Source organism: Vipera ursinii (genome assembly GCF_947247035.1).
Source record: "Vipera ursinii genome assembly, chromosome: 4".
NCBI lineage: Eukaryota > Metazoa > Chordata > Lepidosauria > Squamata > Viperidae > Vipera > Vipera ursinii.
The window spans coordinates 96,459,528-96,480,687 of NC_139514.1; the positions used below are offsets into that span (position 1 = coordinate 96,459,528).

General features: G+C 38.5%; 1 protein-coding gene across 1 annotated transcript in view; it reads left to right on the top strand.

The window, feature by feature from the left end:
• PCCA (propionyl-CoA carboxylase subunit alpha) overlaps window positions 1–21,160 on the top strand; it is a gene marked incomplete at its 5' end in the record, with an annotated part of 236,024 nt that overhangs the window by 164,265 nt on the left and 50,599 nt on the right. Inside the window, 2 exons of the mRNA XM_083361299.1 lie at window positions 2,063–2,161; window positions 8,364–8,417. Of these exons, the coding sequence (XP_083217425.1) occupies window positions 2,063–2,161; window positions 8,364–8,417 (153 nt within the window). The remainder of the gene's footprint in view (window positions 1–2,062; window positions 2,162–8,363; window positions 8,418–21,160) is intronic.

Genomic DNA, 21,160 nt, shown 5'->3' on the forward strand with positions numbered 1-21,160 from the left:
GATGGGCAACAGGGAAAGTAGAAGAACTGTTATTCAATTTCAAGTGCCTTCCCAAGGCCAGTTTTACAGGCCTCAGAATGTAATAGAAAAGCAACTATTGAAGAGTATTAATGCTTTTTAATTTAAATTGCATTTAAATGTAAATAAAAAGATTGCCTGATAAGTGACTTACCAGTCAAATGCCCTTAGTCTAGAAATTGTGAGCTTTTACATTACAACTTTTAGAAAAGAGAAATACAACATCAGACTTCCCAGTATTATTTCTAGCATTTTAGCAACAAATGTCTATTTGAGAAGGTGAGGCAAAGATAGATTTCTCAAAGTTGAATCTGATACAAAAAAATGTGTTAAACCTCAGAGTACGCTATGGGAAAAATTTGAATTTTGTAAGTTGATCTTATCCAAGTGCCAGTAAGAAATGTACAAAAGTAGGGGTTCATAATGTATTGTTCTAAAGTAATTAAAATGCAGTGTGTTTATTTATTATTTCTATTTAGTCAAACTATATCAACTATATTAAGTCCACAAATAGATTTCCAATACTTACATTCTTATTAGCTCAGTCTAACTTTTGGAATGACCTAATACATATCCTGTTCATTTGTTATAGAGTGTTTTCAATGGATGAAATTAGTTACTAGGAATATTCCCTGTTTATACTATTCAATTATCCATGTCTCTTACTAAGACCACTAGGGAAATTTTCACAGAAACAACCTAGCCCTCACTGCTCGATCAGAGGCTTGGAGCATTGAGTGTACTGTATGTTCACTGTCCCAGAATTGGAGATAGAGTATAAGTTAGAGGAAACTAGAGTGCATGGAGAATAACATGTGAGGATCAGACCCCTTCTAGACTCTTAACCAATAGTGCAAGTTCTCTTAATATTCAGGCTGCTGATTCTGTCTTCATCTGATTGGCTTTCTGATTTCTCTCTCTTGGCAATTTCTTCTCCCGAATTGGTTCCCTTGCCATCCTAGTAGATGATCTCATGTCATGGTTGGTTAATAAATATTCTACAACATGTACCCACCTCAGTAGCAGACAGTTTCCAAGAACTACAATGCAGTAGCTTGCCAGTTGCTTCCTGTGGTGATTGTTTGAAAATTCTACAGCCTTTTTGTTATTTATTTTTAAACTACATCATATGACTTACTAGGTTTCCCAGCTTTTAAACTCAATAAATTTTGCTCTGGTTAATTAATGTTTTAATACTAATATTTGAACAATTAGAAAAATGCGTATTTTTTCTAAATAAACCATGGGAGAGTGAAGGCTTTCCTAAATGGTTAGAGATTTTAGCCTAGAATCAAATGGATCATGCGTTTAAAAAAATAATCATAACCCACAACAATCCAAGAGTAGAATACCAGAAAGCTTACTCAACTTGTCCAAATTTAAACATCAAGAGTCAAGGAACAGCAGAAATCAAAGGTATAGAAATGGAGAGTTTAGGTTGGCATATGGTTTTCAATAAAAGATAGGCCACTGTCAGCAGCTGTTTTTAAGTAGACTGGGTACAGATATGGCTTAGTTTTGAATGTTGGAACCTTTGTGAGGTATAATTATACCTAACCACATTCTGATGGATGACTTCATGCAAATGGCTTCATGTAGATATTAAGAATGAGGAGAGGACATGAGCAGAGTGCTTATGCTTGACTCTCTGAAGCTGTTGATGCATCCTGGAACTAGGTCGTCTGGCAGGTTCGGGCCCCTAATTGCCTGATTCCTCCTATACCTGCTGAGTCCATCCCATGTGGCAATTTTCTGCCAACTCATGAGGCTGGTGGCCTGCTGAATCAGGTTGCTCAGGTTCAGCCTCTAGCTCTGACTCTGAGGTGTCAAAGTCCATAACATTTTGTACAAATTATTTAACATTTTCCACAGCTAGCTTCCAGAAATGTGTTTCATTTTTCCTCAGCAATGCTAAAAAGACAGTGTTGACAAAGTCTGCCTTTTGTGGCAGAAAATATGGTGCTTCCTCTTTTGTATGCAGTGATGAACTTGAGTTGTGCTTCTTGTCTGGGCTTATGGTAATGATATCCTTGTGTCACAACAGGTGGAAGTCAACGGGAGAAAATTTTGTGTAACCGGTCAATGGAATTTGGCTTCAGCGGTGTTATCTCTTCAAGTGGATAATGTTCATAGAACTGTCCAGGTAAAATATTTTACAGCTATTGCTTTGTAAAATTTCTACACCATTTTAAATCTGGGAAGTCAGTGTTCGAGATTATAACTGCACATACTTAATTTGTACTCGGCAATGAAGGAATGCAAAGCTATAAAGCACCCTTTCTGAGTCCTTCATACATTCAAATGGTCATTAAATGACCAATCAAGGACTACTTGTAGTTATAACAATTGAGTCATCTTAAAGAGCAACTTGATGCAGAGCACATTGTAATAATTCATATATGAGATGGCTAATGCATGAGTAACAATGAACAGGGCCTCAGTCTTGCTAGGGGTTAAGCCTTAGACTGTTGCTGGCCCTCCACACCCCTACATATACATAACAATCAGGGCTTTTTTTCTCATAGAATGCTCAGAACGGAGTTCCGGCACCTTTTTTGGATGGAACCTTGTAGGATAGGCAAGGCGGGTTGTATGACATGTGTGAATTCCGGCACCTTTTTCTTTTACAAAAAAAGCACTGATAACAATAAAATATTAAATACTGTCCATCTTTAATATATAACGGAAGGAGGAAGCCTGAGAGTTCACAAGGTTAATGCTGTATGGAATGAAACTATGGCTGAATCTGGATGTTCTGCTACGGATACCATGAAGACTCCTGCCAGAAGGTAACAAGGAAAACAGGTTGTGAAGAGGATGAGTAGTGTCCCAGATAATCTTACGGACCCTGCTCAAGCAATGCTTCTGTGCTATGTCCTGGATGGAGGGGAGGGAACTGCCAATTATCTTTTCGGCCATCCTCACCACTCTCTGCACCGCCTTCCTGTCTGAAGCAGTGATGCTTCCAAACCAGACTGTGATGCTGTATGACAGGATGCTCTCAATTGTCCCCCTGTAGAAAGTGGTCAGGACAGGGGAAGGAAGATGTGCTTTTCTCATGTGACGCAGAAAATGCAGGCGCTGCTGTGCCCGCTTCACCAGTTTCTCACTGTTGAGCGACCAAGCCAGCCTACTCGCTAGCTGCACATCCAGGAATTTGATGCTGGTAACCATCTCCACAGGTGAATCATTAATGCACAGGGAAGTGTGGCTGTGCCTGCCTTTTCTGAAATTGACAATGATCTCTTTGGTTTTTCCGGTATTTAAAACTAGGCTGTTTTCCTTACACCAGTTCACCAACCCCTCAACCTCCTTGTGATAAGCTTCCACCTTGTCATCATGAATAAGGCCCACTACTGTTGTATCATCTGCGAACTTCACAATATGGTTGGTGGCAAACCTAGCACAACAGTCATGAGTCAACAGGGTGAACAGCAGCAGACTTAGGACGCAGCCTTGAGGAGAATCTGTGCTCAAGAAAATGGTATTAGAGGTATTTGTTCCAGCTCGCACATATTGGGGCCTGTTGGTAAGAAAATCCAGTTGCACAAAGGGGTGTTTAAGCCTAAAGGCCCAGTTTGTCTACTAGATGCTGGGGAATGATTGTGTTAAACGCCGAACTGAAGTCGACAAACAACAAACGCACATGAGTATTTCTTTCCTCTAAGTGCTTCAAGCTCAGATGGAGAACAGAAGAAATAGCATCCTCTGTAGAGCGATTTGGTTGGTAGGCATACTGAAGCGGGTCAAATGCTGGTGGGAGGCTAGATACAATAAAGTCCTTTATCAGCTTCTCAAAGCATTTCATATGGTGGATCTCAGTGCAACCGGAGGGTAATCATTGAGGCCTGTAATTGTGGACCTTTTTGGCACTGGCAAGATGATGGCTGTCTTAAAACACAATGGGACCACTGCCTGCTGCAATGAGAGATTGAAAATATCTGTGAGAACACAAGCCAGCTCATCTGCACAATCTCTAAGGATACGTCCAGGGATGTTATCTGGGCCTGCTGCTTTCCGAATGTTAACTTTCTTCAGTGTTTTCCGGACAGAGGTGACATCAAAGCTTAGCACTTGCTCATCAGGATGGGGCACAGCTTTCCTAGCAGGAGTGCTATTCGATGTCTCAAATCTGCCAAAAAATGCATTCAGTTTGTTTAGGAGGTCTGTGTCGTCCTTGCATCTCGATGGATTCACCTTGCAATTCATAATGGCCTGGATTCCTTTCCACATTTGCCTGGTGTTTGTAGGGTCTTGAAAAAAGTTCTGAATTTTCTGGCAATGGGTTTGCTTTGCACTTTTTATGGCACTTTTCAAATTTGCTCTGGCTGTTTTAAGTGCCAGCATGTCGCCAGATTTCAAATCCATATCCAGCGTCTTGCTACGGTTTATCATACGCCCTCACAACAATGCTTTTCAGGACACAGACATCATCTATGCACTTTTAGATATATGCAGACACCGTGGTGGCATACTCCTCAGCATCTGTATGTTGGTTATCAGTAGCTGCTTCCTTAAATATGCCCCAATATGTGCACTCAAAGCAGTCTTGTAATGCTTCTATAGCTCCCTCTGACCAAACCCTCACCCGTTTTACTGTAGGTTTCACTCTGACTAATAAAGGTTTATATGCTGGAATAAGCAGCACTGAGAGATGGTCAGAGGAGCCCAGGTGAGGGCGGGGGATAGCTTTGAAAGCCTTCTTGATGTTGGAATAAGCAAGATCCAGTGTATTGTCCCCTCTGGTTGCAAAGTCCACATATTGATGGAAATGTGGCAGGGTAGCTTTTAAATCCGCTTGGTTAAAGTCTCCCACTGCAATAAATGCACCCTCTGGGTGAGTAGTTTGTAAGTCACTGATGGTATGACAGAGAGCCTTCAGCACCACTTCTCTGTTTGCATGGGGAGGGATATACCATTTGTGATAATGGTAACAGAGAATTCTCTAGGCAGATAGAAGGGTCTCCATTTGATGGTCAGAAGCTCCACATGTGGGGAGCACAGACTTGAAACCACCTTGGCATTATTAAACCATCTGTCATTTATATAAAAACAGACACCCCCTCCTTGGGATTTGCCACTAAGAGTAAAACTCCTGTATTAGGTATGTTTTGTATTGTGCTTTTTCCTGTGTAAGCTACTGAGAATTTATTATCATTGTGGTGGCATAAAGTACATTTAATAAATAAATAATTTTATAATTTCTTTATCTTTAAAATAAAGGGACTAGATATATTATGTTTTAAAAGAACAACATTTACATTCAGATGCATTTTGCAGTCTACGTCCTACTATATAATTGTATGTACAAGAGAAGATAGAAAGACTTGCACGTGGATGAGAGAACAAATGAAAGCATATAATGCCATCAGAAGAGTAAAAGAACTGAAATGGAAATGGACTGGTCACATAGCAAGAAGAACTGGTGGCAGGTGGACCAAGGCAAGACCTAGAATGGGTCCCACTTGATCAAAAGCATCCATGAAAGAGACCTAAAGCAAGATGGATCAATGACTTCAACAGGTATTGTGGGCCCAATTGGCAAAAGAAAGGCTCAGGACTGAATTAGTTGGAAACATGCGGAAGAGGCCTTCATCCTGCATCCTGGAATCTGACTCAGAAAATATTACACTATAGTACTTGCATACAATATTCAGGTTCTGTCCTTTCCCCCCCTCAAATACTGATAAATAAAACACCTGCATGATCTTAATATCACTTTCACCTTTGTTCCCACATCAACTATTCATGTAGTGGATTTTCTCCTGGTACTGAAATATATTGTTCTCCAGCATAGAAGCTGTTAAGATAAAGAGCACTCCTTTAAAAAAAATAATAAAAGAATATTCTTCAGTTAACTAGTTTTGACAACCTCCTGATTAGTTTGTATCTGTTTGTTTTGGCACAGAAATTCTTCATTGTAGGCCCTGGTACTTTGTTCTTCTTTACAGTTTCCGAAGTATGGTTGTGTTTCCTCTAGCAGTTGGGAAAACTGTATATTCCTGTTTCCTTTATAAATGTAAATGTCAGGATTTTTGTATGATTTTTTCCCATATTTTTCATTTTGTTAATAATTTTTTGTTGAAATATGTCCAGACTTGATTCATTCTCTTTTGTTTTCCTATCAACAGACTGGAGGGCTAAAACATGATGTATTAATTGAAGGGAGAGAAAAAAGAAAAAAGCAATATTGTTGTTTTTATTTAAAATGCAGTCATAATTGTTGAGGAGGGAAATGCTTCCAATTATTATTCCTTTCATGAAGCTTTTTAAAAATTAGGTAATAATGACAAAATTATCTTAAAGTATATAGTGTATGTGTATATACACAGGGCTTTTTTTTCTCATAGAACGCTCAGAACAGAGTTCCGGCACCTTTTTTGGATGGAACCTTGTAGGGTAGGCAAGGTGGTTTGTATGACATGTGTGAGTTCCGGCACTGTATATACATATACAAATACACACACACACACACAGGCGCACACACACACACACACACACACACACACACACACACGTGTGTACCTGTGTTATCCTGCTATTCTTTTTGTATCCCTTACTCAGCTGAATGTAAAATAGCCATTTTGACCATACTAAATAAAGACAAAGGGTAAACCTGATTTGTTTGTTTGTTTGTTTGTTTATGTGTTTTGGCAACTGATTTTTGGCAACTACTTAAATAAGTCCTTACCGTTTTCTTAGCAAGATTTGTGGAAGTGGTTTGCCTTTGCCTTCTTCCTAGGGCTGAGAGAAGATAATGACCCAAGGTGACCACCTGACTTTTGTGCCTAAGGCAGGACTAAATTTTAATCTGGTTTCCCAATTTTAATCTTCTCCTTGGTAGTTCTTTCATTTGGGTATTGTTTTCTACCTGTTTCTTTGACAGTGCATGTTATAAATGACTCTTCTTAAGCAGAAGTCATTTACAAGACTACTTAGCCCCAAAGAGTATCTGTAAGGCTACTTAGTCCAAGAAGAGAAAACAGGATTCATTTATAACATAATATGTAAGGACGGTAACAGACACTGTTTAGAACAGACAGGCGGAAGACTAGCAGAGTCTTCTGAACACCAATTATCAGTCAGAAGGTATGATGAAAACTCTTTAATCTCACAACGTGTGGACAAGCTAAACCTCATAACTGTTAACATCAAATAAAAAATGCTAAGGAATACTTAAGAAGTTTGGCATTCAGACAAACTGGCCATCAAGACCCATAGAGATAAAGCACATTTAGATGCTATTCAAATGAGACAATAAAAAACTAAGAACAATTCTTGGTAGCCAACATCTAGATTAGCAAGCAAATAATCAAGCAGAAAGCACTATGCAAATCAAGGAACCACTGAGGAGAAAACCACACTCCATTTAATATTGGCAGGGGAAATTATTGCTTATAAACAGAGAGCAAACCCCACAGTTACTTATACTGATGCTGTTGCTTAGTTGAGTAATGAAATGTCTGCAAACAAAAATCCAAACTCAGAGAGTGCCGAGGACTCTGCAGTTCAATCTGAGTTACGTATATTCTCTTCTATTGGAGGCAAAGCAGTGTTTAATCCTGTAAGAGTTGTAGCATTTCACACAAACATAAGCAAAGACAATACTGAATCACTATCAAAGGGCTTGTGAGAGTCTGGGGGATAAAAATGGTAGAAGTGGTCTAAAGGTCACTTACCCCAAATCTGTGCATCTGCTGAGGCAAGCTGTAGCTCTCCAAAGCATATGCCTTTTAATTAAATTTGGTAGTTGGAAAAGATGCTACCAGATGCCTTCTGTTGTTTTTTTATTATCATAGAATAACATGGCTCTTCTCATACAATGTCCCAAATCATTAAGTATGTTTTATGGTTGAATGGAGATTAAGATCTATGGCACAAGCCAAACATTAACGCACTGTTTTGAGCTCAAAGAAATTTGTTGCAGAGCTCTGTGTAAGTGGAAATAAGGAAAATAGACAAAATTTACAAAAATGCAAGACAAAGAGAAAAAAATAGTAGGAGTCTCTGATAATATATTTGGATATTTAGGATTTCTATCTTATTTGATCAGTTAATGATGGAAAGAGAATTGATTATAGTCAATTCTGATTGTTTGACCGATTATAATCCGTTTCTGAAAGGTATTAAATCTGGTGCCCATTCCACTCAGCTGTGAAAATACTATCAAACATTAATATGACTGTTATTTTCTTGTATGACATATATTTCTGCTTTAAACATGAGTTTCATTGAATGTGACCTGTGTATATGTCTCAGGTTTCATAAGCAATTTGTCAGAATTCTTAGGGAGAAAATTTCTTGCTGATAAGACTATACTCTCATTGTTACTCTGTTTCTTCCAGTGGCTTTCTCGAGATGCTGGTGGAAATCTTAGTATTCAGTTTCTTGGAACAGTGGTGAGTAATGCTAAATTTTAAGCTATTCATAGATATTTTATAAAAATTTAACATAGTTTTCATTTCACATTTTATACAAATTTAACATGCTTTGTTTATTTCACATTGTTGTGTTATCTAGTTATGAATGAATATGTATTTTGATTAAAAGGGGGAAAACTTTCCCCCCCTATTTTGAGCATTTTTCCTTTCTCACCTTTGCCTAAACTATAATAACTCCTATTAGGTTCTCTCTCCATCTCTGTCTCTCTCTCTGTCTCTGTCTCTCCCCCTCCTTCTCTCCCTCCCTCCCTCAGATGATTATATAACCGTGGTGGCGAACCTATGGCACACGTGCCACAGGTGGCACGCAGAGTCCTCTCTGTGGGCACGTGCCCTGTCGCCCAAGTCCTATGTCTACAGCTGGGCTTTATAAAACCTTTTCGCTTTAGCCCTCTGCCGTGTGCAAAAAACCCAAAAAAGGTTCAATCAATCAATTTCAACTTCTCGCGGGGGAAAAAAAGATCTCGCAAAGTTGGAATTGATTGATTGAACTTTTTAGTCCCACCCAGTCTGCCGTTACCACGACAGCCATGCCCACCAATGGGCCACACCCACCCAATGGGCTATACCCACCCATTGTGCCACGTCCACCCGGCACCCGATGATACATAATTGGGTTTTGGGTTGCAGTTTGGGCACTCGGTCTCTAAAAGGTTTGCCATCACTGTTATATAAGATGGCTAAGGCAGTATCCTCAACCTTTGTGGCTTGGCAACATGGTGGAGGGGGGAGGGAGAGGGGAACCAGGCCTCAGGAGTACGCATGTGTGCACAGCTCAAAGTGAGAGAGCAATGCAGCCCGATTGCAAATTGGCCATGGCCCAGTAGTGGGCTGCGGCACGGGTGATGAGGATCCCTGGGCTAAGGGAAAGAACTATGCATCTGGGGAGAAGCTACGCAGCTCACTGGTTGGTAAGCAATGAATCTGCAAACATTTAAAGGCAAGTAAAGTTACAGGTAGTTCTCACCTTACAACAGTTTGTTTAGTGACCATTTGAAGTTACAACAGCACTAGAAAAATGACTTATGACCATTTTTCACACTTATGACCGTTGCAGCATCTCATAGTCACATGATCAAAATTTAAATGCTTGGCAACTGATTTATATTTATGACGGTTGCAATGTCTCAGGATCGTTTAACCACCTTTTGCGAACTTTTGACAAGCCAATGGAGAAGCCAGATTCACTTAACAACTGTGTTACTGACTTAACAACTGCAGTGTTTCAAATTCACTAAACAAATATCTCACTTAGCAACAGGAAATTTGGGCTCAATTGTGGTTGTAGGTCAATCCAGATGGATTCATAACTGGCTGACCAACCTTATTCAATGTGTAGTCCTTAATGAAACTACATCTACGTGGAGGGGACTAGGCAGTGGAGTACCTCAAGGTTCTGTCTTAAGCCCAGTATTCTTCAACATCTTCATAAACAGTTTGGATAAGGGGATAGAACAGGAACTCATCAGATTTGCAGATGACGCCAAGCTGGCGGGAATAGCTAACATTCCAGAAAATGCCCATGAAAATAGGGGTGACATGACAGCAGTCTTCCTTTATTTAAGGGGCTATCACAAAGAAGAGGGGATCAACCTGTTTTCCAAAGCATCTGAAGCAGGACAAGGTTTTTAAGAAGGGATTGGAAAGCCTATTGTCTGAAATGGTATAGGTCTCATGTTTGAGCAGAGGGTTCGACTAGAAGACCTCCAATGTCCCTGCCAACTCTGTTATTCTGAATATCAACTGGCCTTTATCTGACTTGAATTCTCAGTTGAGAAGAAGCAACTTCTTATTTTCAACAGAATCACAAACAAACAATAGTTTGTGCATGCCTTTATTCTTTGTGTGTGTGTGTGTGTGTGTGTATACATTATATATGAACTGCATTTCTGACTGCTATTGTCATGGGAAAAACTAAAAGGAGTGGGAAATCTAGGGATAAGTTGCTACCTAATGTTAGAATCTAAATAATAACAAAAATTAAAGTTTAGTCAGATGCCTATCTTGAAATATAATAAATCTTTAAACCGAGAATAGTGATAAATAGGATTTTGATAGAACAAACTAATAGTGAAAACTCCAAAATGGGTCACAGCAGATGATAAAAAGAACCATCACTAACATATCTAGGTAGTACCAATTTATGATAGTATCAGAAAAATTGAAACTCAGAAAGGTAGCAAATGATGCTAAGAACAAAAAACATAAGATCAATTAAAATAGAAGAGCAGAGGAAGAAAAAATAAAATGACAAAGAAGTCATGTATTTTGAAGAATTATTTATCAAATTGCATGCAATGAAAGGATAATCTGAATAGCTCTGGATTGTAATAGTTTCAGGTGGTTGACTAACTGCTTTCTGATGAGTATGCAGAGTTGTTAGGCACTTATAAGGAAGGCAAGTTTTAAAGGGTTGTTGAGTTTAAAGGGTCCTGAGAACTGAAAAAGGAACAAGAAGTCATAAAACCCTTTTCTACTGGTTGAGAAGAAAAAGTGAAGAACAGATATGCGCATGTACCTTCAGTACATACTACATGGTAAGCTTGCCTTTGTGATTCAAAAGAACCACACATGCCAAATGCAAACCTCACAGCTGTCCTTAAAGAAAAAGTGAAAGGATTGGAGTAGTGTATGGCCGCATTTCAGATGAGGAGAAAAGACATTTATCAGCTCAAAGACATGACAGAAGCAACAGAAACCAGCAGTGGAAGCAACTATTTATGAGGAAGACAAATACAGGAATAAGAGCAAGCATCAAAAGCAAGAGACGTAGAAGATTCTGCTAGAAATAATAAATAGATTTGAGGCCTTGCAAATAAAATGAGTTGTGATCATTCAAGGAAAGAAAAGAGACACTGCAGAACAGAAACATAACAGTAGTAGATTCTTCAAGAGAAGACAGGATGCATCTTTGCCCTTTAAGAAGAGAAAGAAGAAAGTCGTGATAATTGGTGACTCACTACTATGAGAAATTCAAACAAATGTATGCTGTCTAGCCATGTCAGCTTGTGAAGTGGCTGTCTGCCAGAAACAAGGATCAAAGATGTGACAGAACAAATTTCAAGACTTTTAAGTCCAGAAACATACAGTTTTGTTAATATGTGCAAGAACAGATTGTCGTGCATAATAAATACATGCTTTCAGCTTCCTCCACCTCCTCCTCCTCCTCCTCCTCTCCTCCTCCTCCTCCCCCCTCCTTCTCCTCCTCCATCATCATCATCATCATCTACAACAAGAAGCACTGGATGGGGTGAATATCAATACAACCCACTAAAGAACTGGCACACATACAAACAGACACAATTCTAAATTAAGTGGAAATACTATGACATCATTTCTAAAGGACTGAAAATGAAGAATCCTTTACAATTTACGTATTGCACTGACTGCAGCCAAAGATGATGTTGCCAGTAAAGGAGAATATTCATAGCTCAGGGTTGACGTGAAGTCCTTGGTGCTCTGTGAGCTTGGTTGTTTTCTTGCAGATGTTTCATTACCCAAACTACGTAACATCATCAGTGCTAGTCCTAAGGCTAGGCTAGGCTAAGATGATGTTATATCAGTCTGTTTCTTTGTCTTACTCATTGTAACAATAGGAGAATCAGTTTTCATGGACTATACTCAAAAGTCATTTTCATAAGATACATCACAGACCTCCTAAGAAAACTTGTAATCTCCCTAACATTTTATCCACTATGGATATTGAAAGCACTAAATCCCAACATACCTCACAAACACAGACCTAAAGTCATTATTTCTTTCAAAACAGCACTCTCTGCCAACACACTGTATATCTTTCTATCTACCAGTAACTATGTCATCATTGGCAATAACTTGTGCCTGCAAATCACTGACTCAGCCATGGGTACACATATGCCAATATCTTCATGGTGGTAGAGTATAGAGACAATGGCCTTGACATCCCTCTCTAGTTCTCTGAGGCAACAAGCAAATAAAGTTTTCTTAAGTTTATACAAAGATAGAGGTTTTAAAAAACCGTAAGGCAGGTGCTCCCCTAATTCACATAAAGCTAAAATAGATAGGAGGGGAGGCATATATTAGACTTGCAAGATTCTGCTATTATACAGGTAGTCCTCAACTTACAACAGTTCATTTAAAGTTACAATGGCACTGAAAAAAGTGACTTATGACCATTTTTCACACTTATGACGATTTCAGCCTCCCCATGTCACAGGATCAAAATTCAGACACTTGGCAACTGATTTATATTGATGATGGTTGCGGTGTCCCAGGATCACATGATAACCTTTTGTGACCTTCTGACAAGCAAAGTCAATGGGGAAGCCAGATTCACTTAACAACCTTGTTACTAACTTAACCACTGCAGTGATTCACTTAACAACTGTGAGTAGAAAGGTCATAAAATGGGATGAAACTCATTTAACAAATGTCTCACTTAGCAACATAAGTTTGGGGCTCAATTGTGGTCGTAAGTCAAGGACTATCTTTATTCATTCTAATAAAATTAGTTTTAAGCCAACACGTCTTGGTTCTTGATCTGGTCTACCTTATAGTGCTGACAGTGATTGACCTAGAACAGCACTTACTCATACCCCATGAAGCCTCTTCTTTACATGAGATACAGCTGTTTTTCACCTGGATTGTGGAAATAAATCATCAAATTCTCTCCTGACCTCAACAGTTTCCATTCTGTTATCAGCCTCATCCTAGACCTCTCAACCTCTTGTCTGCTATTGCTATAGCTCTGGAATCTGAGGTCTTCGCTAGAGTATTCCAGAGTCCAAGAAAATTTTTGGTAAAGAATAGCTCAGATTAATGTCAAACACCAGGAAATCAGGAAAATCAGGCATGTCAAATGAATATAAAGATTTATTACAAGTCTTAGCATTCTGCAAGAATCTGAGGTACTAACGGCCAAGGGAAATTACCGGGAGATAAGAATTCAAGATGGGCTGAACTAAGAGCTCTTGGGGGCGTGCAGGGTCTCATGACTAATGATCCGTTTGACCCCTCCCTTCGGCTCAGCCTGGTCATCTCCTATACTACAGCCCATATTGGACAGTGACATTGAACTTTCTCAGGGATTCAGGGTTACAGTCCCAAATTTGCAAATAATCAACTATTCAGCCCGAACCAGATTCTCGTAAGCAACAACAACAACAGCAGCAGCAACAATAACAACAACAACAACAACAACAAAGGACTGCAATAAAGCAGTTTATACAATAAAACACTAATGCCAACATAGGAACCAGATTTTTCTATTTTGCCCTGGTATCAACATCAACAGCACCATCATCATTACAGGCCCGCAAAAGTACAACCATAAGTTTAGAGGTGCTTTCCTCCAATATGATAGGTGCCACCATCCGTCAGCTATGCTCGTCTGGATTCTGTACGGGAGAAAGGGATAAACTTTGTGCAGAAGAATTAATCAACACAAATTTTAACATCAGAACTCAAAACAAGGACAAAGCAATATTAGAGCATTTCAAGCTGTCAGGACACTCCATAATAGTAGTGTGCTTCTTTGGAAAATATGACTTCAATAGCACCATCAAGCAAGAAATTATTGAATTCACAGGTATCAAGAGGTTCTAGGTAGTCTCAGTGTTCAGGAAATATATTGGGGCTATCTGATGAAGTGGGCTGCAATTATGAACGCTTAAGCCTCATAATAAAATTGGAATGGGACAATTAACCATGGACATATAGCTGCACCCACTTCACCACAGGCCCCCCGCTGGAGCTGATCCATTGTGGGCATTTATCTTTGGCTGGACCTCTGCCGGCACTTGTCTCTTGCTAATGATCTGCCAGCGTTCCTCCCCCGAACCTCATTCCGGGCAATTTGCCAAGGGCCACTTGTCCCCGGCCAATCCATAGTGCAGGACAAGTAACCTCGCATCCCAGCTCTGCCTCCCTTTTGGTTGCAGTTCAACTGGCTTAGCTTGTTGAAGTCGAAATTGGAAAGGTGGGGGGGGGTAAACATGTTATTTCCCCTGGCAAGAAGCAGAATAATATGACTCGCTGCACTTTGTGTGCACTCAGAGGGCTGGGATGACAAAGCTGCTGCCTTCCAGACATTCCATACTGTTGCAGGGAGTCCCTTGGCTGAACGCTGCAGATTTGTGGCATGGCATGGCCATCCCTGCCCCCTGCATCACACAGGTTCGCCTGGTGCACCAGTTGCGTCCCTATCTGGACCGAGACGCCCTACGCACAGTTACTCATGCGCTTGTGACCTCCCGTTTGGACTACTGTAACGCTCTCTACATGGGGCTGCCCTTGAAGACCACTCGTAGGCTTCAACTGGTGCAGAATGCGGCCGCGCGAGTTGTAATGGGGGTCTCCCGATACTCCCATGTAACACCTTTACTCCGCGAGCTGCATTGGCTTCCGGTTGCCCTCCGGGTGAAATTCAAGGTGCTGGTTATCACCTATAAAGCCCTACATGGCCTGGGTCTGGGGTATTTGAGGGAACACCTGCTGCCGGCATCAAACGCCCTTCGCCCAGTGCGCTCCCACAGGGAGGGTCTGCTCAGGGTCCCGCCGGCAAGAGATTGCCGGCGGGTGACACCCAGGGATAGGGCCTTCTCAGTGGGGGCGCCTGCCCTCTGGAACCAGCTGCCGGTGGAGCTGAGGACTGCTCCCGACCTCCAATCATTCCGCTGGGGCCTGAAGACCTGGCTCTTTGAGCTCTCGGGCCCAGGCTGAGGAGACACTTATTTTAATTGGGGTTTTTAATAGTACAGGGTTGATTTAATATTTTTTAAATTGGGTTTTAACTTTTGTATGGTTGATTTTTAACTCCCTGTGAACCGCCCTGAGTCCTCAGGGAAAGGGCGGTATATAAATGCAATAAAATAAATAAAAATAAATAAAAATGCAGTGGGTTGTATTCTGCTTCTTGCCGGGAGAAACAACACGTTTGCCCCCCCACACCTTTCCAGTTTCACTTCAGGAAGCTGAGCCGGTGGGACTGCATCCAGTGGGAAGGCAGAACCAGGATGTGCAACTATTTGTCCCATGTTATGGATTGGCTGGGGACAAGTATCCCTTGGCAAATCGGATGAGGGTGCGGGGGAGGAGTGCCAGGAGATCATTGGTGGGTGAGGAGTGCTGGTGGAAAGCCAGCTGAAGATCAATGACTGCAATGGGTTGGCTGTGGCGGGGGGGGGCATGGTGAAGTGGGGACAGCCATGCCAGCAGTTATTTGTCCTAGACCCTAATAAAATGTATTGGTTAGAAAAGGTGGTACCATAATCCTGATTTAGTACTTAAGAGGCCTCAAGTATTAAATTGCTTGTTCAGTCTTCACCACGCTAGCAGTAATCAGAGCTGTTCTAATCTCAGGAAAAGTTTCCAAGTCATTAAGGTATGGGAATAGTTCATTGTTACACCTATAGACAGATACACTATCAAAAGGACTGTTATCTCTTGGTATAAAAGTGTCAGAAGAAATCTGTTTATAACTCCAGCTGAATATTTGTTCTTTTTAATTTTGTGATAATCCTGCAATTGAATATACTTGATATTCAAGTGAAAAGAAAGTATTATTGAAGGCTATGGGCTTTGATTCTTAAACTTTACCAGCTTTAAAAAAATTTTTTTTAATAGATTAGAGATATTGGAAATGTCCCTTCTGGGGGAATCAAATGAATTCTATGTAGCTCAAATCTTAATATTCAGTTATAACAAAGTTGGTTAACATAACTGAATCCAATTGCAGTTCACCATGTTTTGGTTTAAAACTGTCATACTCAAAAAATATATATTTAGAATTATATAGTACATGCCAAAAGGGGTTGCAAAATCTTCAGATCTGCTTTTTTGAAAAACCATTTTTGAAATATTTAAATATTGAGGATGGACAGCATAATCCAAATTATATCTTCACTTTGCTTTACCACAACTGCCTAAATTATTACTGAATTTTTTGCACTTTTCTTGTTAAAATAATAAAACTACTTATTTTATTAGAGGTAAGTATATGCAAAAAATACATTTACCCCATTTTAAATAATTAATCCATATATCAAATGTTAAGTATTATTAAAACAGCAGACAAATTTAACGAACTTAGCTAATATGTTTCAAAACCACAGTCTGTAATTTAAAGACTATGGCATAGTTGCTTGTTCATAGAATTCTTATGTCTTTGCCAGGAACAAGAAGCAGATGGAAAATGAATTCATCAGCTTAGCAATACTCAAAATTCTGGTTTCAGCTAGGGAGCCACAACCTTTAGTTGTGAATTCCTGATGTTCTTATTTTCTCATTTGCCACTTTTCCCCTGCAGTTCTCTTCAAATGAGGTAGAAGGCTTTTTATAGAGCGCATCTGAAAACAGGCTGGGAATAAACAGTTTTGAAGAATTTCAGGAACAAAACAGGGAAATGACCAGTTGCTTTTTGCTTCTGCATTCTGTATCCAGTTAATCTAGAAGTGATAATCAGGCTTTGTCATATTTATGTCATATAAATATTAAGGCATATACTCTGGTTTCTCTTCAGATTGTATAAATAAAAGAGATTGGCTGGCTGTGTGCATGCTGAAAATGTATATGATTCCAATAGGCCCGGGATACTTGCAGGACCGTCTGCTACCGGGGACGACTTCCCATCGCCCAGTGTGCTCACACAGAGAGGGCCTCCTCAGGGTGCCGTCGGCCAGACAATGTCGGCTGGCGACCCCCAGGGGGAGGGCCTTCTCTGTGGGAGCATCAGCCCTTTGGAACCAGCTTCCCCTTGAGCTTCGGATGGCCCCGGACCTCCGGTCCTTTCGCCGCGACCTCAAAACTTTTCTCTTCCATCAGGCTGACCTGGATTGATGATGGGTTTTTAAATATGTTTTAATTTTTAACTGTAGTTAATTTATTTTGGGGCTGTTATTTAATTCGTTTTTAATTTTTGTATTGTTGTTTTTTATTGTTGTAAGCCGCCCTGAGTCCTTTGGGAGATAGGGCGGCATATAAGTCCCAATAATAATAATAATAATAATAATAATAATAATAATAATAATAATAATAATAATAATAATAATAATAATAATAATAATAATAATACGTTAGTGGTATATTATGTTTTGAAATTGAATTTATGTTGTTGGGGATGGTGAAATAAATGGCATTTTGGAAGGTAACTGGCAAGTTCCCTTTTATTTTTATACGATTCTACTATGAATCTCAGTGACACAAAATCAAATGAAGAGGTGAAACATAATTTAAATCTCATATTTTAAATTAAATTTTCTTTTTATTGACAAGACTTTTTACAAAAAATAAAAAGATGAGATTTTATTTCTCATTACTCTATAGTGCTTCAATGATACAAGTAAAATGGGCAGGTTTTTACAATATTTTAACATCTTGAATGCTATTAATATGACCCTTGATACTACATCACAATTAGATTTCAAAGGAAGCATTTCAGATGTAACAGCGATTAATGACAACCATTGAAAACAATTTTGAACTCCATCAGTTTAACTCAGGAGGGCAAACTTAATATGATAATTTATCTAGTTGAATTGTATCAGCTTAGCAGGAAAATATGCAAATATGTGACCCTTACCTAGCATGGAAATAGCTGCTGTGCTGGTAAATTTATCAGTTCCATTAATGAACTTTAGGGAACTTTGGAATTTTCAGTATTTGTTCCCTTGGAGGCTGGAAACCGAACCTGAACTCATACTGGGACCATTCTGGTCTGCATATTTCCATAATTTGCTGCTGCTACTAATATGACAGCAAGACGCAAATAACTGTTTCTAATAATATCAGATGGAGTTGTGGAGGACAGCATTTTAATGTAGTAAAAGACCTCCCTGTGGGGTTGTTATTGGCACTATAGAACAGCAGTTACACAGTTGCAACAATAGTCCCTTAATTGATTCGTTTAATTAGCAAGAGACGAAGCTTGTGCTATGTCTTGTCATCTGAGATCATGGAAAATTATACAGAAAGTCTCTGTTTGTACCACACATTTTTCTGTTTTTATTAAGTATGGGAAATGAAAGTAACTAGTCCTGCAAAGCAGGTGTTTTAAGGTACATGTTGGAAAGTTAAATGTTTCATTGGTTTTCAGTGTCGATAAGTTGTTAGAAGCCACTAAGGGTGATAGATTTGTTTGATGTTTCTATTGTAAATGTTCACAGCGTTTGTGGACAGTTCTGCTGATCAGTTTTTGACCTTTATACTCTTAATAGGTACTATTCACATAGTTAGCTCTTAGTTGTAGAAATGTTAGTTATACATTTGGGTTTCAGCAACCCTTGCCACACTGAATTAAATTCTAATTCAGGTAATTTCATCTAACCTATTTATGTTACTAGTGAATTCCTTTTGTTGTGATATCTAACAGAAGATCATTTTACAGCCTAGATTATTAATTTGCAATTTTCAGTGTATTTTTGCTTTATTTCACTTATTTTATGCCACTATGGGGCAAAGAGAGAGAATCGTGAAGCCAAGTGGTTTTCCTGATTCTCCTTGCTAGGGAGAAGATGACACTTCTCTTTTTCAAATTGTTTGCATGAACAGGGAACCTTAGCTCTAAAAAGGGAATTGTGCATTTGCAGCAATAGGGCTCATACCAATTGCAAGTTATGTCTTTGACTATTTCCTAAGACAAAGAGAGAATCCATGAAACCAAGTTGTTTGCTTAACAACTGGTATTTTTACTTTACAAATTGCCCCAGATAATGTTGCAAAATCAGATTGTTCACATGACTGCTATAGCATACAATCATAATGGGCTGCCTCTACTATGGTCGTATGTTGAGAACTACTTGTGTAATTTTTATTAAAAGTTTTAAGATTATTAATAAGCATTAATACAAGCTAAATTGGAATAGGAAAATATGAAAAAAAATAGAAATAGCAGAAATGCTAAAAGTGAAGTAAGACAAGGAGATAGGAGAAAAAGAAACATATAAAAGTATAAAAAGATAGCTTGCTATATTCATCACAGCAGTTACAAATACAATTATATTTTAAATTCCCTCTCTAAAATTACTTCATGAGTCTTCTTTCTATAATCCAACCAGTCTAATCATCAAAATCATAAATCATAAGTTCATTTTTATCATCAATAAATGTAGATATTGTCATTTCTGTGATCAAAGAAGTTAGTTTGTCCATCTCAGCAAGTTCTATGAATTTTACCAACCATTCCTCCATAATGGGTGTTGCCAAATCTTTATATATTAGTGCATGTCTTACTGCGATAATTGTATATTGAAATAATCCTACAGGGATTTTTTTCTAAGCCTTTAGACATTTATCCTAAAAGGACAAATTTTGAATGTTAATCTTTAAAATCCTCTGTATCAATGTATGTATTTGAATCAATTTTTTAAGTTTTCTAACATGTACACTAAGCATGATAAAATGTTCTTTCCTGTTCACATTTCCAACATATGTACATTTCAAATGTTTTTGTAATGTGCCAACAATACATCTTATTAAAAATCTCTTTAAGATCAAACATAGTGCAATTTTAACCACACATTTTCTCATTGATCAATCTGTATATTATTAGCAAAAATCTTAGTCCACTTTATCATACACTCTTTAACTTGCTTTTCCTCTGTTTCAAATTTCAACAAGTTTGTACATTTCTGCAATTACATGCTCATTATCAGTATACAATTGTACTTCAAATTCTGATTTTGCTCCATATCATAAGTCTTTTTATCTAGTTTGAATTTTCCTGATAATTGTAAATGGGAAAACCATTAACAACCATATCCATCTGCTATTAGCTACTCTTGTGGTTTAATCTTATATTCACCTTGCTGATTTTCCAATAATTCCTCATATATCAACCATTTGTCTGTACTTCCTGTTTCTCTTCTATGAATCCCTTGTGCTGAGACCCCAGAGGTGTTTTGGGGCACAACTTGGGTTTATATCTATTCCATATTCTCAATATGGCACATTTAATAAAATTATTTTTAAAAATCACATTAATTTTATCATGCTGTAAGTATCAATGCCATCCAAACCTCAGGTATGACTTTATATTTTTTAAAGTGTTTTGTTTCTCAGCAACATTCATTCTTCCATCGAGCCTAAACTGCAAGTTCCAAATTCAGTTTCAAATCTGGTAATCCAATCCTCCTCTTTCCTTTCCATCTTGTATTTGACTCACATTTTCCCCACACAAATGTAGATATATTTTTCTGTTATTGTTTGAATGGTACATCAGTTATCAAAATAGGTATTTTCTGAAACAAAATATTATTTTTGGCAAAACTTTCATTTTTATCACAGAAGTTCTTAGCAGTGACAATTTTAATTTCTCTTATCACTTCCTTTTTAAGTTTATTCCATGTCTTAAAATAGTTATTTTGAAATAACATAAAATATTAATTTGACATAATACCCATGTACTCGTTACTTTTTAAAACAGTTTTAAACCAGTTTTCTTCATCAGTCTTATTTGATCTTCTAATTTCATTTTTTTGTTGTTAACTTGTTTGTATTCTGATTGTTAGCCTTAGAATTGGCTAGCATACCAAAGTCCTTTAATTTTCCCATTAACATTTCTATTCCCTCTAGTGGATCTTCCAGAACTAATACCAGGTCATTCACAAATGCCTTTAACTTATAATTAAAAAATAAACTTAACTCTCATGATTTTCTCATCTTGTTATATGTTTCCATTCATTATCTTGGAACCAAAATGAACAAGGATAGAGTTAGCAGTCATCCTT